Source organism: Fulmarus glacialis, unplaced genomic scaffold (genome assembly GCF_000690835.1).
Source record: "Fulmarus glacialis isolate BGI_N327 unplaced genomic scaffold, ASM69083v1 scaffold29155, whole genome shotgun sequence".
NCBI classification, from domain to species: domain Eukaryota; kingdom Metazoa; phylum Chordata; class Aves; order Procellariiformes; family Procellariidae; genus Fulmarus; species Fulmarus glacialis.
In genome coordinates, this window is record NW_009212776.1 from 1568 (window position 1) to 26355 (window position 24788).

The 24788-nt window shown below is 44.0% G+C and overlaps 1 protein-coding gene across 1 annotated transcript; it reads right to left on the reverse strand.

Moving 5' to 3' along the window:
• Window positions 1–207: 207 nt before the first annotated feature.
• Window positions 208–22638, reverse strand: ITGA9 (integrin, alpha 9; the record flags this gene model as incomplete). The annotated part of the gene is made up of 8 exons (XM_009577994.1): window positions 22508–22638; window positions 14142–14209; window positions 11673–11802; window positions 10043–10128; window positions 7365–7433; window positions 4040–4177; window positions 1774–1879; window positions 208–302 (listed from the first exon to the last, which is right to left on the reverse strand). Coding segments are annotated over exons 3-8 (612 nt in total), but the record flags the coding sequence as incomplete, so codon positions are not given.
• Window positions 22639–24788: the final 2150 nt, after the last annotated feature.

The window sequence follows — 24788 nt, forward strand, 5'->3', positions numbered from 1 at the left end:
CTCTAATAAAAATCAGTGAAAAATATCTCCTTATTGACATACTTTTACCCTTCAGCATAGATATGGACAAACTTTGGGAGAAGCCATTTTCAAACCAGGACTGAGAAAAGGATGTAGAGCTATGAAGGGACCCCTAAGTATGGTTTATTTCTGCAGGCCCCAGGAAAGTCACTTCAGATAGGTATCGTAAATGATAGTGTCACATACCATAGAGTACTGAGGTACGATACCATTGGCATCCCCATGGTAAATGTACACTGCTCCTACGTAGTTATCCTCCTTAGGCGCCCCAATGGCAACATCTGTAAAACAGTACAGATTATAAACATTTCACAATCCATTTCATTAATCCAGCTTTTTCACAATTTTAGAAGCTAGCTATCCATAGGAAAATAGGTCCCCATGACAAAGATGATCAGCAGTTCATGTCATCCTGGCTAGAAAAACTTGTTTGATTTAATGAAGAGCTCATGTTAAGATAAACTTGAAAAAATACACTAATTTATATGAATTTGTACACGCATGTGGCTATGTTGTGCCTAATCAGAAATATGTATTTATTATGAAAATGTGTGTTTATTAAACAGCAACCACGCTCAAAAAGTTAATTTAGAATCCTTTCATATCAAAATCTCCAACCCAGGGGAACATCAGCTTTGTGAACAAAGACAGCATTGGCAAAACATTTACTGTAGCACTGCATTAAGTTTGCTTGAAAATCCAAGGCTCCAAAATGAGGCCAGGTATATTAAATGGATAGGCAGGAAGAAAAAACGGCTGCCAAGGGTGCACTTTCAAATTACATTTGATCCAATTTAACTGCAAACTCCTGCAGAAAGAGTGATCCCACCTCCCATTCTCCTTTCCTAGTTGGATCTAGTGACTACACAGCTGCTAAAATTAAACTCTTCCTGATGGCCTCATACCCACGGACTGATCCAACTCACTCTGCAAAATCTCCATCACCACACCTGACCCACAAGCAGCAGCAAGAACACAAATGCATGTTTAAGCATAGAGGAAGAGCATGCCCAGCGTTTGTGAGGGCAACCTGCAGTGAGGTTGGGTTAGGCTTAATGGGATACCATGCCCTGAGTAGTCTGAAAGAAATAAATCCAGGCACACATAGAGTAAGCTGGCCTTTGTTCAGAGTCCTTAATCTCTGCTGCCAGAAATCAGGGCAGAAAAGGTGCCAGCATCAACACTTTGCTCTCAACTATTGCTATCACAGCACGAAGCTTCACACTCAGCGGCCCGTGAAAGGAGAAGGGGTAGAATAAAGCAAAGGAGAGAAATTATTAATAGAGTACATGCTACCAGGAGTGAGAAGCTACTTCTTAATTACACTTCATGATAAGAAACACGATTATGCCAAGAAAACTGGAAAGGCTTGAAAACATAAGGAAATGGGAAAGAAGAAAGAAGTCAGACATAGGTTTGTGTTTTGTTCGGGGTGTGGGTATCTAAAGCTTTTTATAAACCGTACAGGGAAGAAGAAAATGCAACAACAAGGAAAGCAAAGCAATGTTAATGAGATTGGGGTGCGAGTTGCATGGACATGGACTGAACTCACATCGAGGACAATCAGCTACAAAAAGTTTTAGCAGACAAATCCTACACAAGCACGTTTGTTCTTAGCACGAGCCCAGGTGCCAGTAGGGTCTGGAAGGAGTGATGGATGTCACATGGCACCCAGCTGTGGGAAGAGACCAGCAGTGCCACCAGCCCCGCTGGCATTTCCAGAGAAACGGCCCAGGAGGAAATTGCACTGACCTGGGAAGCCATCGTCATCGATGTCGCCGAGGGCAGCCATGCTCTCCCCAAAGTGCGCGTTGTAGGCGCCGTCACCATCCAGGATGAGCTGCTCTTCCAGCACTCCCTAGCAAGCAGGAAATAAAACAGGGTCAGGGAAATGGTGCGAGCCCTGGACAAGGTGAGCCTTCCCCGCAGGAGCCACCCATGCGCTGTGGGAAGCACCTGGGGCAGGGCTGCAGCCTGACTCTGGCCCTCGTGGCACACGGATCACCTGGGCGCTAGAAATGTAATTTATTTGGGTTTTTTACCTTCTGTCTTTTAGTTTTAATGGCGGGGGAGGTGGGGGGGTGGGGAAAGAAGCGCATAAGTGATATAACTAAAATGCTAAATTAACTAAACAATAACTCAATGACAGTCACAGGGCTTAGTGAGCTCATGAAGGTTTCCAGACGCCTAAAATGTAACAGCCCAGAGCTTGCTCTACTGGCAGATTACATCCGAGGAGTGAAATCCTCAGTCCAGGCTTATTCAGCTAAACTCCAGTGAGTTAAGGAGAATTTTCCCCTAAGCAAAGAACATTTGGGCAATTGGATTTGAAAACTTTTTAAGTCTTGGACAGAAGGATTAAAGCAAAGTCCCCAAAAAGACTTCTGAAATGAAGAATAAGTAAAGAGATTTAATGAAATAAAGAGAGAGAGGAAAGTTCAGAATAAAGTAGCTTTGTACTCCTATGCCATGAGAAGCCTTATATGGATCTGGTATTTCTTGCCCACCCACTTTCTGGTCAGATACATAAGCTTTAGTTTCTTGCAGTCTTCCCTCGCGGGAAAAGGAACGTTTCCACAAGAAAACAAAATTTAGTTATGCAATCCAACTCTGTACCCACCTCAAGGGTTGTTTTGTTTTGTTTTTGCTTCCTTTGTGAATGAGAGTAAACTGCCCTGTGGAACATGTAATAAAATCTTTTTCTTGGCTGCGGGGAGTTGCTGACTTTAAGAAAATCCCACATAATGAAATTGAAATACAACAGAGAGGAGACAAGCAGGCACAGAAATGTGCGACTCATTTCTTTGCAGTCCTCACAGGAAAGGGCAAAATATAAGCGTATTAAATCTAGCAACACTATGCATGCTTGTACTATAATGCAGTTTTCTCTGATCTGCTGCAATGACCTCTTAAGCAATGGTGCTTGCAGAATGAAACAGAGTTTAAAATGACCAAACCCCAAAATAAAACCCACAATCCTGCAAGCCATTGCTCCTGCAAGTAATTCTTGCTGCCGGAGTATAAGAAAGTCCTACTAGCTTATTGACCGTTTTATAAAAGATAAAAATTAACTCATGTACGCTCTCACTGCCAGCAGGAAATGTTAGAAACTACCTGCTTGGCATTCTGGACCCTATCCTGAGGACCCAGCAGCAACACTGGAATATAAGAAGTGGGACAGCCTGTGGATCAAACTGAAAACATAAAGCTCATTTAAAGGAGGAGGGATAATAGAAAATGAAATTACACGAAAAGCAGTTCTGAAGTCTCCCAAATGCTGCCAACAGGACTTGTGCTGAATGTTAAGTCTAACATAAACAAACTCCATACATTAAAGTTCACAAAATACTGATGAAGCAAACCAATTTCATTTTAGCCCATAACAACTCCTCCTTTGAGACAGCGGGTTTGGGACCTGAATATTAAATACATAATAACAGGTAAACAATCATTGTTTTCCTATAAATACAACATAAAATGATCTTGTTTTGCTGACACAAGAAAGTTTAGACTTTTCCAAGACTGCTATTGGGTCATGTGAAATCCAATAGTACCAACTGATAACTTCCCGCTAAAGGCATAATGTAAAGATAAAGTGGATTCAATCTCTGGCTTCTCTTCACAAGGACTCCTAAATCCACAGACATTTTTGTTCTGATGTGTAGGTCCCAGTGACCACCCAAAACACAAAGGAAAACTCAGTCAAAGCTGCTGACTCTTACTTGGTTTTGGCATCAAATTCATGTAAAGCCACAAATACCACCAAGTTTCAACATAAAACCAGAAACTTTCCTGGACCTCCTCGAAAGATTCACAGCTCTGTGATGAATGTGGGCTAGTGTCTGGGAAACCATGATACCAGATGAGTTTTCCGTGACTTCATGCTCTACTAGAGACATCCAGAACCCCACTATTTGAGACATCGAGTTTCATCATGCAGTGCTGGAAGGACATTAGCGTTACCCTGCCCGGAACCACACCCTTATCCCTTACCAAGTCATGTCCTGTACATACTCACGTTTCCTCTGTTGATATAGACTGTGACTTGACCCTCATCTCTGATCTCAGAAAACATAGGTGCTCCGACCAGCAGGTCTGACAACCCGTCAGAGTTCAGATCAACTGCACATAAGGAGGAGCCAAAGTAAGAGCCCATCTGTAACCAAGCCGAGTCACAACAAAGCATTCAGTATCTGCCCACACACAGGAGGAAATCATTTAGGCGTGTTTTTTTTTTTAATTTCTAATGATGACTTGATGCTTTATCACTCACAAACACTCCTACAGAGAAAGCTTATGGGATAATTCTGGCAGGAATTAAACACTTTACTGTAACAGTGCATCAGCTTGGATATTTTACCAACAGAATAAAATTTATATCCTGGGACATGCTTCAGTGAGACACTTAAAGGGCTTTCTTAGACTAGCTTTCACTTGTCAAATGCTTAAAACCAAGAAGGGGTGAAATAAGTTTCCTAAACCAAGACCTGGCTAGTGATTATTCATGCCCAGTGCCAGACTTCCTAAAGAGATGTGAAGTTGGGTACCACAGATCTTCTGGGGCTACCTTAAAGAAATAAAGAAAAGAAAAAAGAAAAATAGGGTATCCATGAAGAGAGGCATCTAAAATTGCCTCTTGATTGTGGACTATCTTCCCCTGTTCTATTTGTATCTATTTGTATCAGTCACCTCCAAATAGCAGTACTGGTTGTAGGTTTTGATCACAGCCTTTCCTCTCATGTACAGGCAGGTGAGTTGACACAGAAAGACGACTTTCAATAAAAGCTTTTCAGTTGACACACAAAAAACCTAAGCCACTTTCAATCTCCAGTTATTATTGCTTGATAAAACTTAATTGCTTAAATTTAAGAAATACATTAATTTCATGACATAATTTTTAACATTAAATGCTAACAATCTCCCAACTGCCACCCACATTAGAATTTCAAAACACATTTAAACACAGAAAGGAAACCAAAAGCAAGAATTATATTCTACCCTTATTTCATCCATTTCTGCTAAGGTACCACAAGGCATACTCTTTGAGACCAACTGCAAACCATAGTCTCAAAATTAAAAGCAACTTCCACAGGAAAAATTAAAAGATACCACTTCTTTTTTGAAATTGACAGCTGTTTACTTAGTAGGAAAAATTGAGGTTACAGAAATAATTATTTAGGTTAAAAAGAATGAATTGCATTTCTTGCATGCTTTTACATTCCTTACTGCGGATCTCTGACCCACAGCTTGAGAAGTTCAGATGCACGAGCCAGAGCTACTGGGCGTGCTAGGAGATGGGCAGTAGCAACTCTATTCTATGCAGTCCGTAAGATTTAAAAGCTGCTAAATATATATAGTGGGGTGAGTTAAGGATAGAGTTTCAGTTTGCAATTCAGATTTTTGTGTTTGTGTGGGTTTAAGGTCAGACCTCAAACATCATTTGATTCCAGTTATTTTGTAGCTTAAGTTCCCTTGTGGATTTTTTATTTGTTTATTTTTTTTAATCCTCTAAGGTTTTAAAACAAATTTCTCATGGGTAAGGAGCGAAAGTTATGAAAAGCATTTCACTATGTATTCAGGCAATTTTCAGGGAAAGGCTATTATTTACTTAACTGCAACATGGTATGTCTGCAGCGTGGGTGAGTTCACGGTGCTGTGAGAACGTGAAGTTTGTGCACTTAACATTTTTAACAAGGCACTGCATTTTCTTTTTTCTTGTCTGCATTTGATTTCCCAGTTCAGCCTCCAGCAATAAAAAAGGGAAGGAAGAAACTGGCCTGCTTTTAATGTCTGTCTAACAAGAATGACAGAGCAATGAACTTTCACACCACTGGAAAGGACGCAGCATTTTGTGAGAGCTCATTTCCAGGCAATGCTCATTGCTGAGCACGTCTGGTTATATTTCAATCACAAAACCAAGAAAGGGTGATTTAGGACAGCCTTTTCTTTCAAATAAAATTCTCATTTGGATTTTAGAGAATTTGTATGGGGATGCTTATGGGGAAGGAGGAGATGACAGCCTAGAAGTTCTTGAAGGATGTAAATACTTGATTAGTTAAGTTACATATAATAATAATGCAATTAAATTGAAAAAGGAAAGTTTTTGGCTGAGACCTGGAAACTTCCTGATAGCTCTGTTTATTAGGCTAAGGAATAGTTCTCCAGGAGCACATCCTTAGGGACATTTAAAAGTCAACAGGGAAAGAAATGAACAGGAAGCAATCAAACACAGGAGATGCCCTGGATGAACTGGGAGGTCTTTTCCTTTCAAGGTGTCTGCAATTCTGCTAGTGCAGAGAAAGACAAATTTTGGAGAGGCCCTGAAATACAAGTCACACCATCCACCCACACATCCTTGCAGTTTTCCCCTATTCCAGGCATGTTTTTAAAGACTGCAGGTGTGTTTTGTTGGGAAAAAATAACAAAACATGCTAACGCTCCCAACTTGATGACACAGTTAAACACTTTAGATCCTTCTGAGGGTGGCAGGTCTTCCTAGAGCCAGAAGCTACCAGTAACTTTTTTTTCCGTATCTCCTCTCCTTCCAGGAGAACACAGGCAACCCCAGGTAAGGGGTATTGTTTCCTCACTGTGTTATTCCCAAATAAGACATCTTTTCGTTGTTACCTATAGTTAGGCATACTGTCCACTTCATTTCCCCTGCGACACATCTCCAGCAAGCCCCCAGTGAAGAACACAAGCTGTTCCCCATTCAAACACAACATTGCATGGGGGGAGCTGGATCTCACTAGCATTCACTAAATTTCATAGCAGGGTGGGGTGTCAGCTCTAAGACAGCAGTCCTAAGAACAAAATGCAGGACTACTCATGGCGGGAAGGGGGAAATCATCATCTCTTGAGGCAATGAAGCTGCTCCCCCACAAAACAGCATAACTCTAATAATCCCCCCTGTCACAGGAGGACACAGAAAAACAGATTGGGGCTTTGTGTATTAAACTAAGCTCCAGGCTACCCACATCTCCCAGTAACATCTACTAAGAGGAAATCTCTGCATCTAGGCTCACCTGGCGCCCCATGTCTCAGAAGGCAACAGCAGAAGTTGCTACTACATTTGTGTAAGGCTAAAGAGAACCACTAGTACAATTTTCAGCAAGACCTTTAATTTCATTCATTGAGCAGACATTGCAGTCATGACCGCCACAGGAGAAAGGGCATACCGCTGGTCTGTACAATAGGTTTAGCTCTTCTGGGAGGACGAGAAGAAACAGAATTTACTTGTCAACTCATGAAGCACAGGAATGAAAATGATGCGCTGAGATGACCCTGCCATTATTTCCCCCTTTTCTACCCCTTAAAGAAAACACACGTACATAAAAGCTCACCTTTTTTCCTGAAGCCTGAAAAATCTTTATTAGAGAGCCTGATCGTCTGTCTGTTCTGAAAATATAAACCTGAAAAGTGAAAAAAGAAAAAAGTTAACCAATACTAACTACGAAGCACATAATGGTACAGCATTGGTGCTTTCTAAATAATATCTAAATCATGATCATGGCCATGGCTATAGCCAAGATCCAATTTTATGACCACTTTATTGCTCAGTCTTCTTTTAAAAGACAAAACATAGAGTTCCCCATGATGAATCACAGGCCTCTTATGAGAAATGCTTGAATAGTATCTTGTCGCCTACTTTTTTGGTGCGCATGTGCGCATGTGCACATTTAAAAGCAAGAGGTAAAGGAACTTTCCAACTCTCCAACAAGTGGCACCTGGAGACTGCCTGGAAACAAGCAGGACAAAAGGCTGAGAAGGCATAACCCTGCTACCCTTCCCTTATCCAGCCTTCCCTTCTCAGGGACATGTGCCTGCACGTTCTGCACTGCAAACTTCTCAATGCTTTAGCAAAGGTCATAATAGAAATCCCGATTGGACCACCCAAGGCATTTTCACTGCTTCTGCCTGAAACAACCTGTAAATCAGAAAACTATTCAAATATAGTCCGCTCATTGCTCATTTCCCCAGGAGAAACTGTTTTACCAAGAACTCTCGGGGCTAATAGTATTGATGCAAGTTCAGTAACAGATCTTGTACCAAAATTTAAGTCCTAAAACGTTTTAACATGGCTTGTAGAAAGAGACTCTCTTTGACAGAAAGGCTGGCTCAGTCAGGGTTTGAGACTCCTCCAGCGTTTGTCAGGCTTCCTCCTAGCAGGTGCTTACACAGTTTGCAGGACAGATGATTCCAAGGCCACGTGGCGGAGCCAAGCACTTGACATAGTTAAATATGTGGCGAGTTATTAATAGGTGGTGAGACAGAGTTCAAAGCTGTTTTCAGCCGAGAACACAGCACAGATTTACTGTGGAGAATTGCTCTAGATATAAAGAACTCCCCAGGTCTTGCAGTGGCATGTTTAGCAGTCAGAGCATGTTGCCAGATCTCACGACTCCAAACCCAGTCTTACTAATGACACTCCTGGTGAGTTTGGAGAAATGACTCAGTCTCATTAAGTGTCTTGGCTTTACCTTCAGTGAACAGAGTGCGACAATGCTAATCACTTTCTATCAGGGAAATAGAAAGGATTAGCTTATTAGAGAGTGTGGAAAGCACAACAGGACTGCTCAATGTAATGTCCTGTACTCAACACCTCTTACGGCCCCTTTGCCATGTGTTCCTGCTGCCTACATCCCATGCCAAGGGAGAATAATGGGAGCTTTTGCAACTAGAGCAAGAGTCTTTAAAATACAGGGCCGGCTGCTTTCTCATGGATGTCATGTTAGCAGCTGGTTTTCCCCCCTCCTTGTACAGAAATTAAATCTGTTCCACAGACGAAACAGGTTGGAAGGAAGGTGCATTGGAGCAGCTGTAACAGAGTACCTGGGATAAGGAAACCTTGTCTTTCCCATATACGTCTTCCCAGTAGCAACTGCACTGCTACTATATCCTATATGTCCTAGTCATGCCGGATCAGGTATATGTACCAAGTTCATCCTCTACTTTTATTCCATCTTCCCATTTGCACTGCTACCCCTGGGACACTGTTACTGCCAGAAATAATCTGCTTAAACCAAGGGATAGTGTTGCTGGTAATGTAGAGCTCTCACTCCTTATTGTTACGACTCAGCTACAGCTGATGTTGTAGCAGAAGAGCCAGAGGGAGGAAGATGGAAGGCGATGCAGGACATCTCTGCTCAAGCACATGGTGGCAGCAGGCCCCAAAAGGACCAGATTTTGAAGAAAGAGGGGAAAAAGCAGATCCTTTACATCCCTTCCTTCCTTCTCCCCTCCTACTTCTCCACCTTTGGTTCAGAAGTGTATAGGGGTCACAGCGCTCACCTTCACCCTGCTCCTGATAGCAGCCGGGTACTCGACCTGGGAACAAGCAGGCACACCTAACTCACCAGCCATGTCCATCTAGCCATTCACTTGCTTACATCTTTAGGACATCAAACATATGTATGTCTACAGGAAAACCTTTTTTTTTTTCTTTTTTGCTTCTCAAGAGCCTATCACCAAGATTTTTAAGTATAGCTGGCAGAAACCCAGATCCTAATCCACTAAGCATCAGCATATTATGAAGTTTTAAAAGAGACATCAAATTACCTAGTAAATGGCACTTCATGCTATTAGAGATGCTTACTCTGAAGTAAATACTGAAACAGTCCACATGCAAAGCATTGTCAAATGTATGAAGAAAAAAAACCAGAAGACAAACTCTCTTTTCCAAGTTTTTTTCATTTCCAGGCAAGGTTTAAGTGATAACTGTATGATATAAATCCTAAACAGAAGTGGTGTGAAATAAACATTGCCAGAGTCATGTTAAAATAACTAGTTTAAGGATTTGGTGGGAGACAGAGAGGAAAGTGAGGGAAGAGGGATGTGAGGCACCAGCAGGAAGAGGTGGAGAAAATGTAATGACTTCAAACTACCTCTCCCCTGCACAGTGCTCCAAAACTACCCCTTAGGCAAAAAACTCTTGGCTTCTCAGACGTGTGGGAACTGCATCAATATTACTTTTTTTGCCCTGATGCATCTGACTACATTATTGTTTGACAAAAAGCCGCACCTTTCCGATGCCTCCATCCTGGGGAGCTCCTCCTACAATGTCCGTGGTAGTCGGCTGAGAGAAATGACCTGCTGTCACCGCATATCCTGAGCAGGAGGTGGGGTGGGAGAGAAGAGAGGAAATAAATAAATAATGCATCACGAAAGGAAAGAGTCTGAGAAACAGGGTCAGCCAGCTGGATCACACTCATGGGGTTTCACCGCTCCTCCTGGGCTGCATGTTGTTAGCGTTCAGCAACCGTTCTGCCCAAAAGGCGCCAATATTCAAGCTCAAGAGCCATGGAGGTGGGAAACAACAGTATGCCCTCCAATACTCTTCCAAAAGCTGAGAGAAGGAAGGTGTGTGTGGAGTTTGGCAAGGGACACACAAAGCAGGTACAGGGAGCAGTTCGGTAACCGCAAGTCCAGAAAGGGAAGCGGTAAAACAGGAACAGGCACACACAAACAAAGCAAAGAAACCACATCATCGCAGAGAAAGTATCACATCAGACAGCAACAGTCCCACACCAACCAGACAGAAGTATCCTCCTTTGGCTAAAATCACTGCCCAGGAAGGCTTGGAAAATTACGTGCCTTTTTGGTCGGGGGGGGAAGGCAGAGGACAGTAGCCAAAGAGATCAGAGAAGTTAATGGCTTAAAAAGATTTTTGTTTAGGCAAGAAGAAAAATGGGAAGATAGATCAAAGAAAGAAAAAAAAAAAAGATTCAGTCTTATTTGATATATTAAAATGATATATAATAACTAAAGAAGAGTAGAGTGCTTTCCTTCTAAAGCTGTCTTGTATTTGCCTTGCTCTCTGCTGTAAATTATGAGACTCTTGTCTACATGGTAAACACTATAATTCAGGCCTGTCAGTGGCAAAACCTATTTATGTCCTTAAATATGTATATATACACTCCTCATTTAGCTATCACCAAGCAGCATCTTCCAAGTGGTATTTTTTTAAAGACTAAAGGTTAAGGGGAAAAAGAGAGGTCAGTGGGAGTCTTTAGTCAAACAATATCAAACCACTGACTGTTTGAAATGCCTTCTAGGTCTCAACAGTCTTAGGCACTGGGGATTAGGTGGAAGCCTTTAAATTAAGTTTATTTGGGACACTAGCTGGTTTTAGAACAAGTAAAACCAACTGAGTTAAAGATGTACTCGAACCTATAGCCAATCCTTTCACAATCTCCTTCTGTTGCCAATGACTCACTTACATGGTGCTATTTTTGTTGAAATAAATTTGTACCTACAATACACATTCTGTAATTATGTGTTGTACCTATTCTAAAGACAGGTGTAAGCAGACATGCAGTCTAACCAATGACAAATAATTTGTCTGTCGCAGGGCAAAAGCCCTACCATCCAACCTGCATTTCAGTCAAAATGCATTTTCTATATTAGTCAAAAAAATTATAGCAAAGTTTTTTTTAAAACAAGCAAACAAAAATGGAATATTCTGGCTGCTGCTTTACTTATATTTCTTTCCAGGTAGGTAACCCTTTAATTCAGACTTTCTTCCTTTCACACTTTTCATAAAAATACTCTACACCACCAAAAAAAATCAGTATCAACTTTATAGCATCAAAGCCTTGAAATATGTTGTTGGACTAATCCGTTCTCACAGGGAGCACCAGAGAGCTGCTTACCAAGGTACGTGTACCGCCTGGCTATCACAGCATCATCGTTCAGCTTGTAATATGTGTTGTCAGTGAGATTCAGTACTTTGACAGTTCCTGTCCAATAATAAGATCCCGGTGCCCCCATGATGACCAGCTCCTACAATAGGAAAAACGGAAGGGTGTTGGGGAAAGGATGGGGAGAAAAATACATAACAATCAAAACTGGACAAAAATTCACGCTTTACACAGTAATGGAGAAGGGACAGGATATTAACTTAAAACACCAATTATAAGCCCAACAACAATTTCCATTCTGTATGCATGTAGAGAATATCCTTCTTCCCAAACATGGAGGGCACTGCACACATCCTAGAGACACATAGTCTCCCCTTTTATGGCCCACTTCTGCTCAGCTGTTCTGCCGCTTCAATAAAAGACCTTCCTCAGCCTTACTAACCATCAAACTTATCCTTGCTAACACAGTCCTCCCAAAAATCTCTCTCCACCTGCTGCCTTTCCCAAACATCTTCCAGAAGACCTGAAGACCTCTACCAAGTGATAGAAGCACTTCAGCCCACCCAGACCTACCACTCAGCTACAGACTGTGCCTCAATGCTGGCTGATATGCTATACCAACCAATCATGAAGGATACAGCACAAAGGATTTTGATTTTACAACTATGAAGCTAAAGAGCTGCCATGCACTCAACAAGGAGGGTGTGCGTTATGTCACGGTTGGAACATTTTGCCTTGCTCTGTCCTCAGATACGCTCTGCTCCTCAAGAAGCAACCTGGCTATAGCTCGTTACAGACACCCACCATGATTCAGGATTTTAAAAGACTAGAAATCAGGCAAAATTTGATCCAGCATCCTAAGGCAGATGCTCATGGATAATGCTTTTGAATCAAAATCAAAGGTACATTCGCATGCAAGAGAGATGGCGGAAGTGTTGGCCCAAAGCATCCAGCATCCTTGCGGGCAAACCTTACTCCTGGATGTGGTTTTAAACACCTCCAGCAAGGGACCAAATTAAGCCTGGGAAGTATTAAGCCTAGGTAAGTTCTCCATCCCTGGAGGAGACACGACGACAGCTGCTTTGCCTCACATTTCCATTCAGTGCAAGGCCATGGGTAAACGCCGTCCTTATGGGAAAACGCTCCCACGCCTGGGATCCCTTTGGGTGACCAGTTCCAGTCAGGGGGAGATGTTAAAAGAAGGGATTTTCCTAATAAGACTACAGGGACAGGACTGCAAACCCAACCAAAGAGCAGGACGTGCTTGGCAACAGCGTTTTTCCTTAGGAGGGGCCATGCCCTTGAGGTCAAGGGATCATTTACCGGCAGGAATGACTACCATCAGCAGTGCTGAATATATGGTAGGGGCTTGCCTGTTTGACCCAAAAAGCTATTTATCTGTGTTTCCTGCTCAGTGAGCTGCCATCGGGCTGAAGCAATGAAAGTTCAAAGATATCTTTTGAACTAGGGTAGCAAAGGAGAATTTAAAGCATGGGAACAGAAACAGGCTGGAAAGAGCAGACAAGCCAGGAAACAGATGCTGCTGGCTGAATATCCAGTTATCAGACAGTGCCACTGTGGCAACATCACCTGCCATCCCAGTTTACTCAGAAACCACCTGCTGCCATTTCAGAGAGGACACCTTTATTCTGCTGATATCAGCCTGGACAATAAATTCTGCAGACCAGCACATATATAATTAGGAGTGAGTATATACTTGACATGACAGTAACAAGGAGCCTGACACTGAAATAGCTTTTTTTTTTATCCTTAGTAAAAAAAAACCACAAAAACAAACAAACAAAAAAACCCAACCCTGAAACATTACAAAAACATATCAATACGTACATAAGGGAACAAATTCATCCTTGACATAACTAAAACATGGCTGATAGACTTCTGTCCAGGAAAGAATATGGTCTGGTATTTAGAACAGCTCTGGAGCATATATTTTACCATGCTATTTTTTCTCCATCTTTTTGAAATAAAGAACTGAAGCAGAACTGAAAAAAAAAGTGTTTATCGTATGTATGTATATATATGTGCATGTGCATATATATATTCACATAGCTACATATACCCACATGTACACATACATAAACAAAACGGTTCAGGGAGGACTGTTTTACATCATCACTTAAAGTCAAGAGTCAATGTTAGACACAGAAATATCTCTATGGAAGTTTTGGGATGTACACAATAAAAATATTCCCTAAGGACATTTCCCAGTGTCAATTCATTCATTCTTGTCCACAGACCTTGAGAGACACATGCATGTACGTATGAACCACTGGGCAGGCATTGTGCAAGATGCAGGCACCCGGGAGGCCAGATGAGGCAGGAGGGTGTTTGCTGGCAGGAAGGGACCATGCTCAGTGCTCAGCCCGCTGTCCAAGCCGTGCTCGGGGCTCCCCGCCTGGGACACGCGGCAGGAGAGCCGCTCACGAACCCCATCCCTTCCGTGCATGTGCCCCAGCTCACCTCGGTGAAGAAGCCTGCAATCCCTGCCTGGCACGAGCCGTGCTCCTCCCCATACTTCTTCTTGTACTCTGGATGGGAGAAGGGAACAAAACAAACCATGGTCATTCCTGGCACGGCACATGCTCTTCACCTGAGCCGTCTGCATTGCTGCATGCACAGCCTTGAGGGACATCAGCACGCAGAGCTCCCAGGTTTTACTGATGGATCTGCCATCGATGTGCACCACGGCAGCATCCTCACCCACGTTGTGGGGAAAGCGAGGGGCCAGAAACCAGGGGGGGACGTCTAGCATGCTGCCTAGGGAGCCGCTAAATGAGCAGTATCACAGTAATGTGATGATAACAGCAGCAGCATCACCCTGGTAAAGGTGCATCGGCAGACACCCCTACCTCCAGCAGCTAGATCCATAAAGCTGGGAAGGAGGAGAGCGAAAGGCAATGCCCATGCCTGTGTGCCGCCAACCCTGCACCAGGAGGTTTAATCCCCAGGCCTGTCACTACCTCAGAGAAATAAGTGATTCCCCCCTACAATGACAGTCACCACAGCCCCTTAAACATTGCTGGTGGGGGGATGCTTCGGGACACTGGCCCCAGGAGGGAGGCGGTGAGTGAGGAGAGGGCGCTGCGTTTCTAAGTGACCAGACAACAGTCTCATTTGAGGGATGCTCAGGTCTGCTGCTTTTCATGGCCACCTGCTCAGAACTCCCAGTTCACAGGGAACCCAACCAGCATCACTATAGTTTCTGTTTCTGTATTTTATGTAGCAATTGTTTCCCCTATCAAACCTGAGGAATTTTTACTTTATCTTTTTGCAGAAGAGGAAAAAAATATTTTCAGAAATACATTCAGTTCAGAGCAGGGGGTGAGTGGGGGAGGAAGAAAAAAGCAAAAAAAAAGAAAATCACTTTCCACCCTGCCTTAATCCAACTATCTTCAGTTTAGGAGCATTTAAAACTTACAGCTGGATCAGAACCGTTGCAGGTTTTTTCCAGAGCATTATTTTCAAATATTTACCACAGTAATGAGTGCCCAGCTCCAGCATATTGCCATTTCCTGTATATTACAGTAATACAGGCTCAAAAACATTCACCATGTAGCCTGGTAATTGTGATTTATTTTTTTAAAGGAAGCACCATTAACTCATTGCTAAATGATAAAAATTTTAATGAAATTGCCTCTTTGGAACCAAAGAAGTTCCTTTTGAGTTGCATTTTATCTTATTGAAGATCAAAAGGAATTAATTATAAACTGCTGCCTTCCCACATATATACATACACACACACACCCCCCATTCCCCCTTTATATATTATATGTAGTCTCTTCCCAACATCATAAAGATGCCCAGATTTTAAGGAATTTGCTGAGGTCATACCAGTTGCACAGGGAGAGGTTTAATTGGGGAGACCATGCAGAACAGTGACTTGATCCACAAATTGCAGCCTAAATGCCTAACGCCCTTGGCCGAGGCAGGGTCCTGCCAAAGCAGATATATGTCCCAGCAGACCAGAAGGGCCAGAAGCACACTTGGGTTTCCTAGTGGGAATGCATGACAACAATTCCACTGAGAAGTGAAGCCCATATTTGCTCATGGCTATTCAGAAAGTGCTGGGGCTCTAAATCGCTAGCTGTCCACATATAGTCTCTCACAGAGCCAGGCACTCCTCGCCTGCGAAAAAATATTTGTTTATCGATATGAACATTTTTTTATTCAGAGAGCCAAGGAGACGAGGTTTCTCCCTCTGGCATTTCCTGAAATATAACACTGTGCATATCCTAAAGGCCCTACCTTGGCTACGGCTGGATTCCCACCCTTGCATAGGATGACATAGGATGAAATGCAGCAAGTTCCACATCCGTCCCATTCAGATGCTTTCACTTCCAGCCAAGGTTTTCCCTTTACATAATGTACTGAAGTGTGAACAGACCTTGCCTCTTCCCAACTTTGCACTCGACCTACTGTAATTCAAAACAAAACACCGCTAGCCACTGTGGCCCTGGAGCTCAAGGCTTTTAGAGACTGCCTTCTTAAATCCCACTTTACAGGATACGTATTTTTTTTTGATGGAGGGCTAGAGGGGCTCAGGCTGATGTTCAAGCAGCGCAAGCAAGCACAGTGCCCTGCCTGAAAAGCCGCACCAGGGCCGCACAGCCTTGGCCGACCTGGCCCGCCAGCCAGGCCTCTAGCCCACCACGAGACCACAGCGCCCACCCTCCCTTTAGGCACTAGAGGCCGTGGTCCCTGCTAGATCTTACTCACGACCCAGGCCTCTTAAAATGGGCCCCTCATCTGGGACTTGAGAAGAGGGGGTTTCTTATGCACATATTTCTTTTGAGAGCAAGCCGTGATGGATCTCTGTGTCAGGCCCATAACCAACTGCTGCAAGTAGGCCCCGCTGACAGTTTGATGGATTTAAAATGTTGTATTTCCCTATAAAACTGTATTATGTTTGGCTCACGGTTTCTTTAAGTGTCTCCTTCAAAAAACACACGGCTCAATGTGCTTTAAAATAAAAGAGGAAAATTGCCATAGGATATTTAACTTGCACAGTGAAAGGTTTAGGTCAGGCAAATAACAACATAACTGGGGGGAACGCCTCAGCGCGGAATGGGAAGCAAATAAAACTTATTTCTTATTTTGGATTTTCAGATTTCTTCTTCTCTTTTATAAACAGGCTTTCCACTGCTTCCCCCGCCCCCCCCAATTCGACAACACGTAAAAGCCTCAAACACAACAGTGGCCTGCCCAGCCACCAGAGCTTTGCCGTAGACTTGGGTGAGGCTTGAACGTCTCCAAACCATCGCCCCGTGTAACTCCAGCCGCCTGAGAGGCCCCATCCAGACACGCCTGCGGGTGCGAGTGATCCAGCTTGCACGAGCTGTCCCCTGAATTTGGCTGCAAATTAAAACCAAGGGCATGCAAAAGCCATAGGAGGACGGCAGAAGGAATGGTAGCAGCTTTAGCAATGGAACAAGACAGCTATGCAAGGGTGGTAGATGGATCCGTAGCTTCATGCGGCTGTGTTTAACAAACACGCAAAATTGCTTCATTTCTTAGGATAAACAGGATTTTCTTCTGTTAAAACAGTACATGCACAAAAATTAAACCATTTCTCCACTCAAGTCAAAAACTTGAATTCACAGCATTGTTTTATTACAACATAATTTCGCCTACTTTTTAAAAAAAAAAAAAAACAAAGACACCAAATTCAGATCAGGAATAACTTGAAACAAAAGCCCCAACATCAGAGGACACAACACAGCTGATTTTCATTAGCAATATACATATTAGAAAAGAAACTGAAACACATACATTGTTTTCATTGTCAGGCAATGAAAAATTGATTATTCTTTAAATGAACCAAATGATTATTAACTGCAATGCATAAGGAATGGGAAAGATTTGTTGGTTCAAATAGTTGTGTAATAAACTGAGTTGGTATACCCACTGAAGCTCATACTTTCACAGACATTGTTCATGGCTTTCTGTGATATTCAGTGTTTTTTAAGCCACTTACATTGACAATACTCTCTGCTCGAACTAATGGCCCTACATTTCACTTAAATAACAAGTTACATTGTGGTTGTAACCATGAATAGATGGGATTGCAGCATTTCAATTAAATTCGGAGTTTGGATATAATCAGTGCTTCCGTGAACTGAAGAAAAGACTCAAAACATTTTGACTTGAATAAATACCTGACAATACTTCTCAGGAAAAAAAATAGAGCTTACAGAAGAATAATAAATAAATAAAGAAGAAACAGTAGCGCGGCGTGACATACAGCAGCAATGCAAAGCAATGACCATCTTTCCTCCCTACAGGTATCAAGACTCCATCTTATCGTTATGGGATCTGAGCACGCCACACATACCAATTAACCTCTTTTCCTAACACTTCTGAGAGAGAAAACAGCTTTAGTGACATTTTGGAAGAGGAAACGAAAGCACGAAGGCCCAAACACCCCAGGTACTGAGGCTATTTGAGCGTTTAAACCTCCACTGACAGAGAACAGAGACCAGCACCACGTTTTGGGGGGGATCCAGACAGAGGCAGTCCTCCCCAGGGAGCCAGCAGCCCAGCCCAGATGGACACTGAGCTCTTGGTCTCCAACATAACCCTTTCAGCACAAAACCACCCCTCCTCATCGGCCCACCTAACTCCCACCTGCATGCGGCTCCCCCCATCCCTTCCCACATGCCAAGTAGGTCTCCTTCCACCCATGTACCCATGGTCACAGCCCAGAGCAGCCCCCCAAATCCTGGATTGTCACATCCCAACCCCACAGACTTCTGCCTCCTCTCCCAAGCAGCAGATGAGCCCAAAAGGCATGAAAATCAAGATTGCTTCTACCTCCCCTCCACTTCAGTGCACAGCAGTGACACCTGTCACTCATAAGACACTGCCATCCGTCCATTCACCCATCAATGCAGTGAAACAATCAACCAGCAGAAAACCATGCAGTTACTCTGTCAGTTCACAGCTTTTGCACACCTGAATAGCAACATTTGCATGAGGTTTAAATATTGCATACAGTGGATTCGGTAGTTTCCACGTAGCTCCAGGCAATAACTGCTGTCATGAACAGATCCTTTGTTTTTACACTTCTTTATTGTTCTTTCTTGTCTGCCCGCAGACTGCTGTGCACCCCCAATTACATAAACCGCAAGCCACTAAACTAACTGCTGCGGCAACAGCTGATAGCAAAGCAGTAAGATGAGGCTGAGTCTGGAGGAGGTGGCTGCCTCTGCGACTTTGAAGATGTGCCATGAATAAATACATAAAGCAAAAAAGAGAAGAAGATGGTAGTGGTTTGTAGCCATGATGATTTCAGGTTATAAGAGAAGTAAGACTGAGGGAAAAGTAATTGAATAAAACAATATACAAACAAACAGCATACGCCGTGATGTGTGACGATTCTGAAGGCAAATGCTCCTCAACTTCTTCTCTAAGCAAACCTCCCTAAAAGTCTCTAAGCAAACTTCAATGCCATAACATAGCATAAGCTCCACAGTGCAATAAAACCGTGTATCTACCATCTTCACAGGTGGAAGCAAAGTGGACAATTACAGTAAACTATCATCTGCACTAGCCTCTTCCTTCCTATTTGACAGTGGTTTACTACACTAGGAAGAAACAGTAGCAATCTTTCTGACCTAGCATTGTGGTATTGGGTTTGCACCACAAAGCAGGGATGTTTTGATGGCTCCCAGAAAACCAAATGTGGTCTGGACCCTGTGGGAAAACTTGCTTATCCCTTTGGAGGAGAGGCACATGAGCATGTGCTGTTCCCCTTATTTACTAACCAAAGGTTCCATCAGTCTTCCCCACCTCCACCACCAACTTCTACCGCAGAGGACTAGGAAACTGTCCCAGCTCTCCCCATAAGCTGGACTGCCTCTCACAGTAGACGCGGCCACCCTTCTTTGCAAACTGAATGCATCGGGGGGGGAATGAAGAGGCAGCTTCCTTTTTTTGGAAGGCCATTAAAACTATGGGAAAAATAAACAAGCGAAAGCACTGCCTGGAAGACCATGGCTCCATACGCCAGCTATACCACAAAGGACATCCAGCTCATATAAACCAGATTAGTTCCTACTCAGAAAGACTGCATTTAACTATTAGGTTTGCTGCTGTTCTCATTAGGCCTCAATCGCTTCCAGACTTCTGTCAGCCCTTTCAGGGAAGCCGGACAAGAATAAGATGGATTGAGACTATATGTTGTTGCACCACTACCATCCAGTCAGGAAATTTCCATTTCCTCCTTTGTCTTTAATTATTAAGCCTGCTTTATCTGAAGAGAAAACATACTGTATGCATTAAGTATGTCTATCCCAAGGTCAGACTTCTCTCCCTTTCTGGCACAAGAGTTTTGTTATACAAGCTAATAATCCATCTTGAGGTGTGCACACACACACACAGAGATGGATGGAGACTGATGTGCACTCAACTGGCCTTCGCCAGTTAGGCGAGAGCCAGCTCTGGTTGTGGACCATGCAGCCACACCAGCCTCTCACGGGGCTTATCGCCTTAGCTGTGCTAACGACTGGGTGTCTGGAAATGAGGACACGACTGCCTGCACCCATTCACACATGGCAAGTCACAGAGAAGGCCAAGACGCCGGGACCTCGGCAGGCAAAAGCGCGCTCCCCAGCACAGGGCTTGCAGCCATGGGTCTGGCAGCCTGCCAGTGACGGCCAAGAGGCTCTCGGTGTAGTGCATTACACACCATGTTTATATCCCTACTAGACTCACCGCTTCTCCCCTTTGGGCTGTTCCTCAGTGTCAGTGGAGGAGAATTGCTTCTTCTGCTTCCAGAAAGTGAAGGAAAAATGTTACAAGGATGACTGCAATCTTATTTCACAGCAAACCTCAAACAACGAATCCCTCTGCATGACGCACCACGGCTATCTCTCTCTTTGAGCTTGTTTTATTGAAACCTAAAAGATCCAGGAGCAAACAAACGCAGCCATCCTTCGTGATACTTTGTGATTTCATGTCTGATGGGGGTGGGGGAGAAAAATCAGTCCCAAACCTCCAATTTTCACTCCATGGAGTGAAATTAAGCCAACATCATACTGCACCAGCCCTGCCAATTTTCCACTGGCAGCTCTGCGTGTACTAGGCCCACACATTTCTATTTTCTAGCAATTCCTGGCAAATATCCTGTCAGATTAGCAGCAGTTTTACTCCGAAGACATGACGCACAGAAAAACACAAGCAGTTCGTCTCTTCCAGAAACCACCTCCCCGCCACAGCTTCAGGCGGGCTGTCTTTAAGGCGGCACAGGAGCGGTGACACAGGCTCAGAAGGAGCCCCAGCAGCATCCCCGCGCGTGCACGTTGACCATAAAGTTAATATCAGATGATTTGCAGTGCATTACCTTAGTGTGAGGCCTTATCCTGATTTTGCTGACAGGAACAAGGCAAAAAAAGAAACCAAGGGACAAATACAGTAGGACGGTGCTCACAACAGGAAGGCTTACGTAGTTTACTTGTATTCTGCTGCAGAGCAGCTGGCATGGCTGGGTCGAGAGAGGCAAAACCCCTCACGTTTCAAATAATGACCAATTTCAGGGCTGGGAAAGGCTCAGTGCATGAGTGTGTGCCATCTCCAGAAGGTGCGTGGGTTTGCGGTGGCAGGTCCCCGAGCAAAGCCTGGAGGAAGGTGAGGAGCTGCCTCAGGAGAAAGAGCGGACCCAGCTCTGTGACAGAGCTGGCTTCATGGGCTGCTGAGCTGGGACACGGCCGCTCGCCAGCAGCAGAGAAACTCACCGCGACATCCACTGCCTTATCCCACTCCCACTTACTAATGTCAGCGGCAAGCCTGCTGCTGGCTGCTGCCAACTTGGAAAAGGGAGGAATTAATAAAAGCAAATAAATTAAAAAAATTAAAGGTCTTGCCCACAACAAACCCAGATGCATCTTGTCCTCTGAAATTCCACGCTTCCTTAGGCTCCTACAGGCAAGAGGGGAAAAACGATGCCCGGACAGACAGGAGAAACCAAGAAGCTGTTTTCCGCCAAGCGTTTCTCTGAAGGCCGAGAAATCTTAGGAGATACCCTATCTTCTTCCTAACAACAGACTCATGCCTCTGGTTTAGTTAATTGCTCTTGGCTGAGAAGATGCTGTCTTCTGAAGTCTTTAGGAAAGGAAACACGATACAAGAGAGTCTCAAATGCACCAGAGAGCTGGAAAATTAAAATGTTGACACTTAAGATTTGGAGCAGAATCAACAGGCGCAGCCACCCACTGCTCAGAGCTGGAGCCTTTCCTCTCCATGTCCCCCAAACCCAGACGTTCAGAAGATCCAAACAGGGACCGAGACACCTTACAGCACCCGAAACAGTTCAATATAAACTGCTGCAGAAGTTCCGTTAAATGAGCAAGGTGTCAAGCAGCCTACCCCCCCCACACTTCCAGTCCTCTGATAAGTCAAAACACAAAAATGAAAATATTTCCTTAAGACGGGCAAATTGGTTCCCAGCTACAATGTAATTCAGGATTTTTACTCTGTGCCACGGCAAAGCATGAAAGGCCAAGCTCAGATCAATGTCTACCGATTATTCACACAAAGGAGAGAAAGCTGCTGCCTCAAAAACACAGTTCAGAAATGTATTATTCCTTTAGTAAAGTGCAACCACGCACAGTAAGTCACAGGACCCGTTCAGTCATTCTGCTACTCTCCCGACTTCATTCAAAACCCAACCTCCACCCCACCTGTGCCGCAAGGCAGCCACATATTACCAAAAAAAAAGAAAGAAAAATATCAGTAGTGAGGGTTACTGTGGATGACTTTGGAAATAAAGGGAAAACACAGCAGCTGTAAAATGAGAGCGCAGCAAGGGAGATGAGCCCCACACCCCTTACCTTCATAGCAGGGCAAGAGCTTCCTCCCGTTGGGCTGCAGGTTGGGGGGAATGATGTTGCAGAAGCCGTGGGGCAGGATGTACTCTGTCTCATAGTAGATGTTTTTCCAGCGGTGCGCGCATGCCTAAACAGATCATATCACATGCGTTATTGACCCAGAGTTACAGGAGAGCCCTCCGACCAAGGCACAGCACACATGAACAGGACCTCTCAGCACCACCTTCCCTGCCACTGCCCCACTGTCCTCCCCTTACACCCGACTTTTCCTAGATAAAGTATCTTCTCACTGTTATCTTCCACAGCTCGTGACACTGCCTGACGTAGCAGCTCAGAGCTCAGCCTTTGTGTGTTCGTGACTAGGAAAACAGCAGGTCTCGGAGCGAGACAGAGCTGGAGATTTCAAGATCTCTCACTGTGTATGAATCCTCATGGCCAGCAAAGCTTTTCTAAACTAAAGATGCACTGATAGAACCCAGCCGAGCCAGAAATGGGGGGAAAATGGGAATAAAGACATTGAGAACTCACATAAGAGGACCAGAAGTGATGCTAAGACTCAGAAGGTTACTAAAACCGTATTAGAAGGTTATCCCACCAGAAGACGCATGTGTGAGTCAAAGGCTTGTCTCACTGAGAAAGGTGGCTTTGTTTCTGGTGACAGAAGAGCTGGACCTTGCTTACTGGTAATGAATTTAAGTGAAAATGCCAGAGATTTTGTGGCAACATCAGTGAAAGTGCAGATGAACTGCAGAGATGAGGGTGCCTTTCCCTTCATAGTGAAGAATAAGATCACCCTGCAAAACCAGAGCTAAACCAGTCTCACCAGGACACATTGCTCAGTACAACCACCACACACAAGCACGCATACAAGCAATGTGGAGCCTGGTTCAAACCTTCCCAGAACCCATTTGCTCCAAAAATTAACACTGCATTGCTGCCAGACAAACCACAAGTTGCCGGATGCTCGGGGTTAGTTGGAAGAGAAGGAGATGAAATGTGAAACAGCAAGGGCTTTGAACTTGAGCACATGCCGGGCTGTATCTCCAGCTGGTCTAAGTCACTGAAGTCAGCGTAGATGTGTCAATTTATATCATTTAAGGCTTCGTCCCATGCACACAGAGCAGCCTCTATGCTACAAATTATCTCCTCCACATACTTTCAACTTTTCCTGGAAACTTTACGTCAGCCCCCTTCATGATCCCCACATTTGACGCCATCCTCCCCAGACAAGACACCCTCTCTCTTCCTTCCCTGTGTGCTACCCGACGTTTCTGCTTCAGCAGCCCAGAGCTTAGCACATTGCCCATGGGAGCATCTCACAGTAAAAACTCCATAAACCAGGCACAGTTGTGTCACCTATCCAGTAAAGGATCTGGGAAGTATATCAACCAGTGGGAAACTCAAAACTCAATCCAGCAGTCAACACAGGCCCCTTACCATATACTTAACCCCAGAAAGACATAAAAGGGTAATACTACTGTCTTTTTTTTTTTTTAAACAGAGCAAAACCAGTTGTGCAAAAGCCTGCTTTGCTGCTAGCCGTGCTACATTCGGAGTTTGATACTTATTGCTTTACTAACTTCCACCACTCAATGAGAAGCATGTATTTCCTGAAGATGGCTAGCGCAGAGGGATAACGAGGGATGCTGGGGGCCATGGAAGGCTCTGCACCACACTGCACGGCGCAGGCTGCTGCCCGTGATGCAACAGATGCTTCTGATGGCACTCTGTTCGACAACCAAATGTACATGGGGAGTCCTGTAAAAAGCAGCTTTGGGGACTCCCTTACTTGCTTTAAGGAAGCTCAGTTATGATTTTAATCCCTATGCACTACTCATTCAAAATTCAACAGCGACAAAAACACAGCACGTGAAACACTCATTTTCAGAGTAACCAGGGAATAGTTTCTCTCCTGATGGATCTGTGCTGTGAGCACAAATACACACATGCACAGCCTTTTAAAGACAGCACCATAAAGACACATACCATTAAAACAACAGTCAAGTCAACCCCAACTCCAGATATAAACTCAAACAGAAACAGACCAAGAATATTTTTTAAAATTATGGAAAGATAAATAAAGGATCATTATATTGTAAATTCCTTGACATTTTATATCTCAGAAACTGCAAGGAAATCACATAAATTAACCTACTAATCTCTCCCAGAGGAGCACAAACGACACAGTTGGGGAGAGCAGCAGCATTTCATCACAAGCAGGAGGCTTTGCTCAGGAGTGAGGTGCAGAGGCCAAGAAAGATAGAACAGTATAAGGTGGGGGGGG